The sequence below is a fragment of the Orycteropus afer genome, unplaced genomic scaffold, assembly GCF_000298275.1.
Source record: "Orycteropus afer afer isolate SDZICR_OR568_19922 unplaced genomic scaffold, OryAfe1.0 scaffold00030, whole genome shotgun sequence".
Classification (NCBI taxonomy): Eukaryota; Metazoa; Chordata; class Mammalia; order Tubulidentata; family Orycteropodidae; genus Orycteropus; species Orycteropus afer.
In genome coordinates this window covers 9,056,365-9,070,195 of record NW_006921617.1, presented here as the reverse complement: position 1 = coordinate 9,070,195, position 13,831 = coordinate 9,056,365, and the positions used below count along the sequence as shown (strand labels likewise).

General features: G+C 41.3%; 1 protein-coding gene across 1 annotated transcript in view; it reads left to right on the top strand.

Annotated features, from left to right (window-relative positions):
- Positions 1-13,831, top strand: part of LAMA3 (laminin subunit alpha 3) — a 434,613-nt gene that overhangs the window by 88,204 nt on the left and 332,578 nt on the right. Inside the window, exons 3-4 of the mRNA XM_042780249.1 lie at positions 12,004-12,121; positions 12,846-12,964. Of these exons, the coding sequence (XP_042636183.1) occupies positions 12,004-12,121; positions 12,846-12,964 (237 nt within the window). The remainder of the gene's footprint in view (positions 1-12,003; positions 12,122-12,845; positions 12,965-13,831) is intronic.

The following is a 13,831-nucleotide window of genomic DNA, read 5'->3' as shown; positions in this document are numbered from 1 at the left end:
AGGGGAGCTGTTGCATTGTGGTAAACTGTGGTCAATGACATGAGGCAAAGTATATGTGAACTGCTGTATGGAAAGTGAATTTGCTCTGTAAATCTTCACCCAAATCACAATAAATTTTTTTTTTTTAAAAAAAAGGTGTTTGCAATGAATGAGACATTGGTCTTGCAAAATTCTATCATGCGTTCTCCAGCATTATTTCTGTCACCAAGGCCAAATTTTCCAGCTACCAGTGATTCTTCTTTGTTTCCAACTTTCGCATTCCAGTCACCAGTGATAATTAACGCATCTTGATTGCACATTTGGTTAATTTCAGACTGCAGAAGTTGATAAAAATCTTCAATTTCCTCATCTTTGGCTTTGGCAGTTCGTGCGTAAAGTTGAATAATAGTCATATTAACTGGGTCCTTGTAGGCGTATGAATATTATCCTGTCACTGACAGCGTTGTACTTCATGGCAGACCTTGAAACATTCTTTGTGATGATGAATGCCACTCCATTCCTCTTCAAATTGTTATTTCTGGCAGAGTAGATTATATGGTAAAGTAGAGGGTCAGCAAAAAGGGGAAGGCCCTCAGTGAGATGGTTGACACAGTGACTGTGATGGGCTCAGGCATAGCAAGGATATTGAGGCTGGCGCAGGACTCGGCAGTGTTTCGTTCTATTGTACATAGGGTCGCTATGAGTCAGAGCCAACTCGACGGCATCAAACAACAACAGCAACAACAACATGAGTAAAAAATAGACTCTATGGAGCTGAACAGTAATTGTTTTGAATTATTAAACAGAAGAGAATAGCTTCAGACCTGTTGGTTTAACAGGCAAGAACCAGGCTCTGGACATTTTCTCTGCCTCACAGGGATGTTTTGAGTTTGCAAGTCTCAGAGGAGATTTGCTGCTGAGTGGAGCATTTGGCAACAATCTATGGCAAGCAGTGATGACTAGTTGTGCAGATTGAATTGAAAGATGTGAAATGCAGCCCTTTCAATATTCAAGGCACATGAATATATGTTGGAAACCTCAGAAATGAGTTCCTAAGACAAAAATAGGAGAGAAAGTTAAAGTGGAATGTTTTGTCTGATAGGCGCTAAGAAATGAGTAGTGGGGTCTGTAGGGTTGTTCACTAAGGCTGGGAGGAAATCTCATAGAACAACTGGAGAGGCACTCCAAGGCATGTCTCCACCTGCTTCTAGAGTTTGAATGTGTAACCTCCATGCTGCTTCAAAGGTATCACACATTAATTTGGATCAGGATCAGACTAAATAGAGATGCTCCGTTCTGAGCTCACTGAGGTAATTTCATTTATTTGGATTTTTAGTGGTAGGTAGCACAACTGTGGAAAACCAATGCACTCAAATAACCCTCTAGAAGTATTTCTAAGGTAGCTCCTGGCGTCTTGCTACATGTAATGGAATATTAGCATATTTGGAAATAATGATGTCTGGAACTTCTCTGACAACTTATTTCCCCCAGGATGAAAAAGGTCAAATGTAATTACGGTTTTCCCCTGCAATCCCAAAGTAGAATATTCCTGTGAAATATTTTCTAAGCTGAAATGACATAAAGCAATGCCATTAATTTACATGGGAAAACTTTTTGATTGTTCCCAGACCCCAAAATTAACCTACCAAATCATACCAAATAATGCATAATGCCTAAAATAACACTAACATAGACGCAGTTCAAAGCTATGGTGGCTTGATGCTGAAATGCTGAATGTAGTTTTGGGGAAAGGAGCTTGGAGACACCACTCTCGCTATTTGGGGTGCATGTTTCTTTTTTAATGGCTTGCTGCAAAAGAAATTCTGAACGCTAGTTTTGCTTCTTGTCTTTTTTCCCTTACAAAAGATAAAATCCTCTTTGGGTTTCTTTTGGTTAGCAAAAACAGGTAATAATGCAGGTCTTCCATAAAAGTGAAGTGGTGTAAAGCAAACTTTTGAAAAGTGAGGGATACATGTACCTGTTAGTCCTGTGACATAGCTAATGCTGAGTTAGTAGGATGCTCATTGGCTTAGGCTTTGGACACCTGTGTGATGTGGTCTCCAGCCACATCACTCTGTCTGCTCCAAATCACAATGTCTATATCTGTAAACTGGGGTTTAAAAAACACCACATTTTATTGTGAGGCCAAAGAAAGAGAATGTTAGTGAAGCATTTATGTTGTTTGGAACACAATAATAATTAAATAATGAACTATTACAAAAATATTTTTTGGAGGGAGGGCAACTGTGCTATGATTATGAGGTTTTATGGAAAAGATTAAGAATGTTTTAAATTATTCTTGCATTTAAAAATGTTTCACATATACCCTATCTTATCCATAATATCTAAAACTACTCTTATTTCACTGTGACAAGAGAGAGAGATGCAAACAGTTTTAAGGGAAATGTATTCGTTCTGATTTTCCAAGCTGGAAGTTCTTGAATTTCCTATGAATTCCTTCTTTATGTAATAACAATATATGTCTTTGGAAATTATTACTTCTATCTTTATGTATTGCTTTGTGGTTTTTAGAATACCTTATAATTCCTAGTTAGTTTTTCTCCATGAGGTTGGATCAGTTTCTCCAGGTGTTGGTAGACAACCTGGGAATTTTCACATGAACCCAAGTAAGCAATATTTTCAAGATCAAAGAGCAAATGTTTGACTGGGACAGAACTTGTTGAACTTAGGTTTTCAGTAATTGGTGTGATAATTATTCCTTTTGAAATAAGCAAAAGGGTTTCTTAGTTGTTGTTGTTAGGTGCTATTGAGTCATCTCCAATTCATAGCGACCTTATGCACAGCAGAACAAAACACTGCCCAGTCCTGTGCCAGCCTCATGATTCTTGCTATACCTGAGCCCATCATTGCAGCCACTGTGTCAGTCCATCTCATTGAGGGCCTTTCCCTTTCTCATTGACCCTCCACTTTACCAAGCATGATATCCTTCTCTAGGGAATAGTTCTTGTTAGGCTGGGTTCTCTAGAGAGGCCAAACCAGTAAAGCGGAGAGAGAGAGAAAGAGAGACAGAGAGAGAGAGAGAGAGAGAGAGAGAAAGGGAAAATGGCTGACACACTTATAGAAGCTGGCAAGTCCCAAGTTCTTGGATCAAACGTTAAGCTGGAGCTTTTTCCTGCCTCACACTGCTGCAGGGCCTGACGAGCTCAAGGTTGGCAGGCACTACACTGACTATTGACTCTAATGAATGATGAATCCAAGGTCTCTGGGCCGAATGGTGGATTGTGCACTCACAGACAGTTGTAGGCAGCACAACGGGATGTCAATCCACAGAAGAGTGTCTCTTTTCCCAGGATGTCCATAAATATATTGGAGTCAGGCTGCACCCCTCAGGAAACTTCCTTTCAGCAGATTGGCTGCTCAAAACATATACATCTGATCTCATCATGGGAATAACCCACATCACAACTGCTTAAACCACTCGACATTGTGGTCCAGCCAAGTTGACACACAACTCCAGCTATCCCAGTTCACCCCTTGTCAGTTTGGCAGTTATACACATCTCCTTGACCATATATAATCTCTAAATAAGGACAATTATAAAGTAATATTCACACCTAACATGATACACTAACATGCGTACAACCGAAACGCATTAACCCTGTTTACATTTCATAGTTCGGAATGAAACAGAAATATTTGATGCACATATACAATGAAGAAATATAGCAATCACAGTCCTCATTTCTGCAACTGGTCACGTGGTTGTAGCTGGTATTCAGAACTACCTTTTTCCACAACCCATTCTGTATTTCCCTTACCTTCAGCAAGCACCTCATCTGGTCATGGATCTTTGCCTGGGAGGGGGGTGACTCAAATCTTCATTCCTGAAGGGTCTGGGCCACTCGTAGTCATATCAGAATTGGGTTTCTATAATTTTCCGTCTACTTTAATCACAGGGCATGGTCGTACTAAGAGATGTCCTAAAGAATCTCCTGTATTCCAGACATATTCTCCTTTACCTCCATTATGTAATGTCAATCCATCTTCCCCTTGGTAATCAGGATCTGTCACACCAGAGAGTACAGTAATGCCCTTCTTTGTCTTTTGATCCAGAGGCATGAGGAAGCCAAAATGCCTGGGTGGCATTCTTAATTTCCAATTCAATGCAATTAGTATTGTGTCTCTAGGTGGGAGTGTTCCTCCTTTTGGGACTAAGATCTCCAGACCTACAGAGCATAGGGTAGCAGGGACAGGAAGAAAAATTTTTTGAGTGGGTCACTAGGGGTAATACTGAGTGGTACCATTCCTATTTCCACCCCTTGGTTCCTGGACCCATGAATCCTGGCTGTTGGAGAAGCAGCACCATATATTGGAGGCTGATTTAGAGCGTATACAGCCTCCTGGAAAACATTGCCCCTATCCTTCAAGGTATTGCCACCTAGCTGGTGCCGTAATTGTGTTTTTAGCAGGCCATTCCATTGTTTTATCAAGCCAGCTGCTTCAGGATGATGGGGCACGTGGTAAGACCAGTGGATCCTTGAGCATAGCCCATTGCCGCAAATCATTTGCTGTGAAGTGAGTCCCTTGATCTGAAGCAATGCCACACAACTTTGCTGTGTGAATACTATGATGGTGGATAAGCCATTCTGTAATTCCACAGATGGTAGTTTTGGCAGAAGCATTGCGTGCAGGGAAGGCGAATCTATATCCAGAATAAGTATCTATTCCAGTAAGAACAAAACACTGTCCTTTCCATGATGGAAGTGGTCCAAGGTAATCAACTTGACACCAGATTGCTGGCTGATCACCCCGAGGAATGGTTCCATATCGTGGACTCAGTGTTGGTCTCTGCTGCTGGCAGATTGGACACTCAGCAGTGGCAGTAGCCAAATCAGCCTTGGTAAGTGGAAGACCATGTTGCTGAGTCCATGCATAAACTCCATCCCTGCCACCATGGCTGCTTTGTTCATGAGCCCATTGAGCTATAGGAGTAGCCAGAGGAGTAGCTGGGGGAAAAGGATGACTGGTTCTCACTGAATGTGTCCTCCTATCCACCTGATTGTTAAAATACTCCTCTGCCAAGGTCACCTTTTGGTGGGCATTCACATGAGACACAAATATCTTTAATCCTTTGGCCCGTTCAGAGAGACCTATCCACCATACCTCTTCCCCATACATCCTTGTCACCAATTTTCCAATCATGCTCCTTCCAAGTCCCAGACCATCTGGCCAAGCCATTGGCCACAGCCTGCTGCCACTTGTCCCCTACTACCATGGGGTTCAATCAGCCCCATCATAGTTAAGTGTCTTAGTTCAATTAGGGCAGTTCCCACTGTCAAATCTGACTTACATGAAATAGCAATCACAGCAGTTTTCAAAGATGCTGGGGCTCCCTTCACAAATTTTTTTCCTCACTGTACTGGTGAAAGGCATGTCCTCTGGACTCTCCATTTCTGACTCTAGGAGTCTAATCTGATAAATCCATTCTAACAGGCCAATTTCCCTAAGCCTCTTGATACCTTCTTCTACATTATACCAAGGCAGGTCTGATACTTCAGCTTGGCTTAAGGTTGTTGTTGTTATGTGCTGTGGAATCAGACCCGACTCATAGCGACCCCTCCTTAGGTTTCTGAGGCAGTATCACTACGGAAGTAGATTGCCCTTCCTTCCTTCCGAGGAGTAGCTGGTGGGTTTGAACCGCTAGCCTTCTGGTTAGCAGTCAAGTGCCTTAGGCACTACGCTACCAGAGCTCTTTGGCTTAAGGTAGGCCACTGCATGATCTATGCTTCAGTAAGCCAACGAAATAAACAATTAGATCCTTTCCTAACCTCTTTAGCTGAAATATTGAATGAAGAATCCATACTTAGTGGGCCTAAGTCAATAAACTCAGACTGATCCAATGTTACATTCCTTACTCCATTATCCCACACCCTCAGTAGCCATCCCCGTACATATTCTCCAGGTTTCTGTCCATACATGTTAACAAAATCAGATAGGTCTTTTCGGATGTAGCATTCCACTTCCTCGGTCACACTTTGTATTTCACCATTTGGGGCTCACTTGGACTTAACTTTAGTTATAGGTATAGCAGCCACAATGGGTGGTTGGGACATTTCCTGAGAACATTCAGCAATGTCTTCCATGACATCTACCTCAGGGAATGACCCAGCAGAACAGTTGGGTTAATCCCATCAAATGGAGGTGGAAGGGAGAATGGTTTTATAGTAATCCTTTCAGATGGGAAGGATTCAACAGAATTTAACCAAAACCAAACTCACTGCCATGGAGTCGGATCTGACTCAGTGACCCCTCCTTGGAATTTGTAGGCTCCATATCCTCATCTTCCTGACTCTTTGCCCATATGTCCCCATTCCAGGTTTCAGGATCTCATTTTTTTCCCAATCAATGCTCTCACTTTAACTTCAGATACCATTCTGGGTTGGCAATTCAATTGGCATTGTAATTCAGCCACCCTTACAATAAGACTCTGAGTTTGGTTTTCGGCAATATCAGCTCTGTTGCTGGAAGAAATAAGGCTTTCTTTCAGAGTACAACTGGAAACATTGAGGTCTTTTATGTGGCACTTGAGCTGTGACTCAGCAGCCCTGAACTCATCTCACTCTTTCACCACCTTGTCTAGTGTAAGTAGGACAAACCAGCCAGCTTCTTTATACTCCTCATGTGCTGACAAAATTGAAGAAAAGTATGAAATATACGATCACCCAGAGCCTCACTTCTCAAAAGTACTTATCTGTTGGCAGTGCTATTTTGTACATTAATGTTGCCACCTCACGCCACAGATTAGTAGAGCCCTCTTTACTAAGGGAGGCAGAGTCACCAGTGTCTTTACAATTAATCAAATTGGAGAACCAAAACAGAATCAGTGAGAACCAGTTTTGGAAGCCCATCCTTATGATTTTATCTCTCTAGAACCACTCTTGGTACAAATGTGTTAGGCTGGGTTCTCTAGAGAAGTAAAACAGTAAACTTTGTGTATATGTTGTTGTTGTTGTTATGTGCAGTCGAGTCAGACCCAACTCATAGCGACCCCTCATTGAGTTTCTGAGGCAGTATCACTATGGAAGTAGATTGCCCAACCTTCCTTCCGTGGAGTGGCTGGTGGGTTTGAACCACCAGTCTTCTGGTTAGCAATCAAGTGCCTTAGGCACTACCCTACCAGAGCTCTCATATATATATAAAGAGAAATTTATCTTAGGAAAATGGCTCACACACTAATAGAAACTGGCAAGTACCAAGTTCTTGGATCAAACATCAAGATGGAGGCATTTCCTGACTCATGCAGCTGCAGGGGCTGAGGAGCTCAAGGTTGGCAGGCAGTCCACTGGCTGTTGACTCCAATGAGTGACAAATCCAAGATCTCCAGGCTGAATGGTGGATTGTTCGCTCATGGACAGTTGTAGGCAGCACAACAGGATCCTGATCCACAGAAGAGTGTCTCTTTTCCCAGGATGTCCATAAATACATTGGACACAGGCTACACCCCTAGGGAAACTCCCTTTCAACAGATTGGGTGCTCAAAACATATACATCTGATCTCATCATGGGAGTAACCCACATCACAACTGCTTAAATCACTCAAAATTGTGGTCCAGCCAGTTTGACACACAACTCCAGCTATCACAGGTTCCTTCTGACAACATGACCAAAGTAGGTGAGACAAAGTCTGGCTATTCTTGCCTCCAAGGAGCATTCTGGCTGCACTTCTTCCATGACAGATTTGTTAGTCCTTTTAGTCATCCACGGTACTCTTAGTATTCTTCTCCAACACCACAACTCAAAAGCATCAACTTTTTTTTGGTCTTCCTTATTCATTGTCCAGCTCTTGCATGCATAACAGGTGATTGAAAAGACTATAGCTTGGGTTAGGCATACCTTAATCTTCAAAGAGACATATTTGCTCTTCATCACTTGAAAGAGGTCTTTTGCATGTCTCATGTCTTAACTGCTGCTTCCATTGGTAGTAATTGTAGAACCAAGGAAGTCCTTGGCAACTTCAATCTTTTCCCCATCCATCGTGAAGCTGTTTATTGAACCAGTTGTGAGGATTTTTGTTTTTTAAATATTGAGGTGTAATTCATACTGCAAAGAGTAAATCACTATGACCTAGAGCAGCAGTTCTCAAAGTATGATCTGAGAATCTATGAGGATCTCCAAGGCTTTTCAGGACATCCTCTCTTTTTCCCACTACGTATCTATTTGAGGCCCGACATTCTCTAAGTACTCCAACCAGAACAACGTGTTGCAACAGTTGATTAAGAAGCAGATATGATAATCCAGCTGACTTCTCTTCAGTACATATTTATAGATATTTGCAAAAAATGTAAAGTGATTCCACTTTCTCACTAATATTTTTGCTTTGCAATATAAGAATTTTTCATAAAATAAGTTATTTGTGGTAACATGTAAGGGCTTTATTATCATTATTTTAAATGAGTTAATACTACTACTACTACTAATAATAATAAAACTTGTTACCATTGTGTCAATTCAGACCCATAGTGACCTAACAGGACAGAGTAGAACTACCAGATAGGGCTTCCAAGGCTATAATTTTTTTTATCCCCCCTGAGGAAAAGAAGCGGTTAAGAAAATGCTTCACACTTTCCATTAACACAGGAAGGTGAGGGCTCCAAAGGGCAGGATAGAGCCACAAGGACACAAAAGGTGTGGGCATGGCAGCTAAGGCTGTAAATCTTCTTGGAAGCAGACTGGCAAATCTTTTCACAGAATAGCTGGTGACTTCGAACTTCTGACTTTTAAGTTAGCAGCTGAGTGCTTAATCACTGTGTTACCAGGGCTACTTTATTTTTTTATTTTTTATTTTTTTTAATTTTATTTTGATTTGGGTGAAGATTTACAGAGTAAATTCACTTTTCATACAGCAGTTCACATATACTTTGTCTCATGTCATTGACCAAAATTTACAATGCAACAGCTCCCCTCCCACTTCCTCCCCATAGTTACCTCTTCCCAGTGTCCATCCCTCCATACTCTTCTGCACCCTGAGCTGTCTCCCTGTGCATAAGCAGCCCTTCCTTCTCCCATGATTGTTCTCTCCAGGGTATGTGTCTACTTGAGGTAAATGTTTAACTCACTTGCCTGTTCTTTGTTTGGCTGGAAACCACAGGTGTGGGTTCAATCCCAGACCTGAAGGGCAGCTAGGGGCCATAGTCTCAATGGTTTCACCAGGCTCTATTGGACCAGCAAACCTGGTTCCCCTTTTTTTTTTTTGCCTCCAAATGATTTTGAGTTTTGTTCCACATTGTTCTCCCTCTCTATGCAGGATCTCGTACATCACCAGGGCTACTTTAAATGAATTGTTGTTATTGTTGTTGTGTACCGAGTCGGCCCCGACTCATAGTGACCCCCCCTTGGGTTGCTGAGGCAGTATCACTACAGAAATAGATTGTCCAATGTTCCTTCCGAGGAGTGGCTGGTGGGTTTGAACTGCCAGCCTTCTGGTTAGCAGTCAAGTGCCTTAGGCACTATGCTACCAGAGCTCCTTTAAATGAATTAATGCTATGTATATTTTAAAATTTATCAGTTTTAATTTTTCATGTGGTAAATGTCAATACATATACCAAACCCAAACCTACTGCCATTGAGACTGTTCCAATTTCTAATGACCCTATAGGACAGAGTAGAACTGCCTCATAGGGTTTCCAAGACTATAAATCTTTACGGAGGCATATGGCCTTGTCTTTCCCCCGTGGAGTGGCTGGTAGGTTTGAACCTCCAACCTTTTGGTTAGCAACCAAATACTTTAACCACTGTACCACTAGATCTCCTGTGGAGACATATGGGAAAAAAAAAAAAAAAACAAACTCACAGCCATCGAGTCAATTCCGACTCGTAGTGATTCCCTTTAGGTTTCCAAGATGGTAAATCTTTATGGAAGTAGATTGTGCAGGCTTCTTTCCACGGAGTGGCTGGTGGGTTTGAATCACCACTCTTCTGGTTAGCAGTCAAATGCCTTAGGCACTATTCCACTAGAACTCCTTTCAATACGTATAAACCAAACCAAACAAACTCACTGCAGTTGAGTTGGATCCGACTCATAGCCACTCCTCCTTGGGTTTCCGAGGCAGTATCACTAGGGAAGTAGATCACCTATCTTTCCTCCTAAATAAATAAAGCTTTTGGGGATCCTCCATAATTTTTAAAAGTGTAAAGTGTTCCTGAGGCCAAAAAAATCTGAGAATCATTGTTCTAGGCTTTTTGGCTTCTAGTTCTGGGTTTGAAATATTTACATTAGCTGGTGGGTCTCAGATTTTTAACTATTTTTAAATACAGGCATACCTTGTTTTATTGTACTGCACAGATAGTTTTTTTTTTTTTTTTTTTAAACAAACTGAAGGTTTGTGGCAACCCTGTGTCGAGCAAGTCTATCAGTGCCATTTTTTCCAACTGCATGTGCTCGCTTCATTTCTCTGACTTACATTTTAGTAATTCTCACAATACTTCAAATTCTTTCATAATGCTATTGTACACTTAATAGACTGCAGTATAAACATAACTTTTACATGCACTGGGGAACCAAAAATTTCATGTGACTTATTTTATTGCAATATTCACTTTATTGCAGTGTTCTGGAACCAAGCCTGCAGTGTCTCTGAGGTCTGCCTGTGTATGGTTACCATACTGTTGTACATGAAAAATGCAGACATGAAACTCCCATATTTTTCTTTTTTCCAAGTAAGAAAAGGATTCCAGAGAATCTAAGTATTCATTCTGTCCCTAACTGTTGTTGTTGTTTTGTGGTGTTGAATTGGACTGGCTCATAGTGACCCCTCGTTGGGTTTCTGAAGTGGCATCACTACGGAAGTAGATTGCTGAGTCTTCCTTCTGAGGAGTGGCTGGTGGGTTTGAACCACCAGCCTTCTGGTTAGCAGTCAAATGCCTTAGGCACTATGCTACCAGAGCTCCCTAACTGGATGAGCTTATTGTTCAATTGGCTCTACTATGTAGCTAACAGAAGTGTGGACATCATCTTTATGAAGTCATTATTAAATCTAGCCCAGAGGTTAGAGGGTGTGGAGTGGGAGTCATCCTCTCTCATTAATGCATTAATATAGTTTGTTTAATGGATGTGTTCATTGTCATATCAGGCCATTTGGGAAATTTATAGACCTCAGGGTCCAAAATTTAAGCCATATAAGACTTGAAGGAAGGGAATAGAATAGGCTGCAAGGAATTTGGGCATCCATCACAGAAGGAGTTTGAGTGTGAGGATGAAGAAAGGAGTACCAAAGCCCCATTACATGTCTTTCATGCTTATGTCTGGTTCTGGCCTTTGGGTGGTGCACATGGTTAAGGTACTTAGTTGCTAACCAAAAGGTTGAAGGTTCAAGACCCAGAGGTGCCTCAGGAGAAAGGCCTGACTATCTACTTCCAAAGACTCAGCGATTGGAAACTCTGTGGAGCACTGTTTTACTCTGACTCGTATGGGGTCGCCATGAGTCAGAATAGATTTGTTGGCAGTTGGGTTTCTGGGTTTGGGGCCATGGACAAAACAGTGATGAGGATAAATAAGAAAATTAATAAGAGGGAGAATAATCAGGAAAAAGGAGAGCAGTGGAGATGGTGCAGGGGAAGGAGATGCTACAACTCCATGAAACAGCTGCTGAGGTCTCAGTTCTGCAGCTTTGATCTCTCCAGTGCCTGGAAGCAGGGGCCATGGCACTGTTGTGCTTTAGGCTCTTGGTCCTGAAAGCACATAGTTACAATTGCTCGACATTGGAATTCTCTGAATGAACTGACTACTGATATATAGACAGTGGATATTCAAGAACAGACTTGTTAAGGTATGAAGAAGATGATGATTAACATATACAGAAAGAAAAATGGTTTTGGTTTTGAATAAATGAGAGAGGCTGCACCCAGGTAGCAATGTGCCAGGTAGAAGTTAGAATTAAGGATCTGGCGCTTAGGAAAAGGGTTGTGGCTAGATGTGTTGCTTTGGGAATCAGGATCACATAAAGGTCATCAAAGGCTTGGATAGACAAGGTGAATTTAACAACCTGTACTTCTTTGCTTTATCAGCTCTTCCACGTGGCCTATGTCTTAATCAAATTTGCAAATTCTCCTCGCCCTGACCTTTGGATCTTGGAAAGATCTGTGGATTTTGGAAATACCTATTTACCTTGGCAATACTTTGCTCGTAAGTTATCTTGTCTACCATGCTATGTGGGGCCTTAATTATTTCTAATAGAGCAAGATTATGGATCTAATTAGAAAATTAGTCTCTCAATGTTGCTAGCTAGAGAGAGTGGTCACCTTTAACATTCTAAGTTACTCTCACAATATCCCCATTTCTTAAGCATGTGTACATTCATTCCAAGGATATCAGGATAGAGAAGAGAAGTTGAAATGCCTTTATGATAACAGTTCTTGCACTAGGTAGAGGGGAGCAGTATACCTATAAGTGGGCCATAGCTACAGTCCTTTAGATTTTATGTAAAAGTAGGAACTTAGTTCTACTGGGTTTCTACTTAGTTTCCTGGGTCCTACATTATGCATTACTTTCTTTGGTCCTGTCCTCTTTATTATATAAGAATATCGATGTCACTAAACATTATGATGAATTGAGGTGGATCGAAATTTTACTTACAAAGGGGTTGAATTTTCCATGAGAGTGCTTCAGAGGGTAAACTTGCCTAATCGAGTGTGAAGATTTAGGACGTCTTCTCCAAATATTACAGGTGAAAGTTATTTTCTTTCATGAATGAAAAAAACTTCATCCTAAGCTTTTGTCTGTAAGTCTTAAATGTTTCTTTATTCTTTTGTTTTTCCATTTATTTTCTTAAAGAAATATGAGGCTTCTTAAGAGATTGACAGCAACATGATAATACTTTATTTTTTATGTTTAAATACTTATTCCCTAGATTCTAAACTAGACTGTTTGGAACAATTTGGACAGGAGGCAAATACGGCTATCACTCGAGATGATGATGTACTTTGCATTACTGAGTATTCCCGCATTGTTCCTTTGGAAAATGGTGAGGTGAGTAATTTTGGGAGGTTGTGAGAGATAAGATTCAGAAGTGAACATGATGGTCTAACATGAATCAAGATGGAAACTCTGCTTAGGACTGAGTGATAAATGAATCAAATCGAAAGCTCCCAGAATGAGTTGGGTTGGGAATTTATTTAGGGTCTTGAACTCTCCCCAGGAGGTCAGGATTTGAGATTCAAGGTCCATGGGTCTTGAACTTTTGTTTCTGGTAGCATATTTATTTATTTAAAAAAAATTTTGTTGTGATTTGGGTGAAAGTTTACAGAGCAATTCATTTTTCATACAGCAATTTGTACACATTTTGTCTCATAACATTGACTATAATTCCCCACAATATAACAGCTCTCCTCCCACTTCCTCCCCATAGTTACCTCTTCCCTATTTCCTTCCCTCCCATGCAGTCCTGCCGCAGTGAGCTGTCTCCCTGTGCAAACACTGCCCTTCTGTTCTCCCATGATTGATTGCACCAAGTAGTTTATCTACCTGATATAAATGTTCACCCCGTATGCCTGTTGTTATTTAGCTGGAAGCCACAGGAGTGAGTTTAATTCCAGACCTGAAGGGTAACTAGGGGCCATAGTCTCAGGAGTCTCACCAGGTTCTATCAGACCAGCAAACCTGGTTTCTTTCTGGGTTTTTTTTTTTTATGATTTTGAGTTTTGTTCCACATTGTTCTCCCACTTCAGGATCTCCTGCACCAATCCCCGTCTGAGTGGTTGACAGTGGTAGCTGGACATCGTCTAGTTCTTCCTGTCTCATAGTCATATAGGCTGAGGATTGCATGGTCTACTAGTGCCTTAGGAGCTCTGGTAGCATAGTGCCTAAGACACTTGACTACTAACCAGAAGGCTGGTG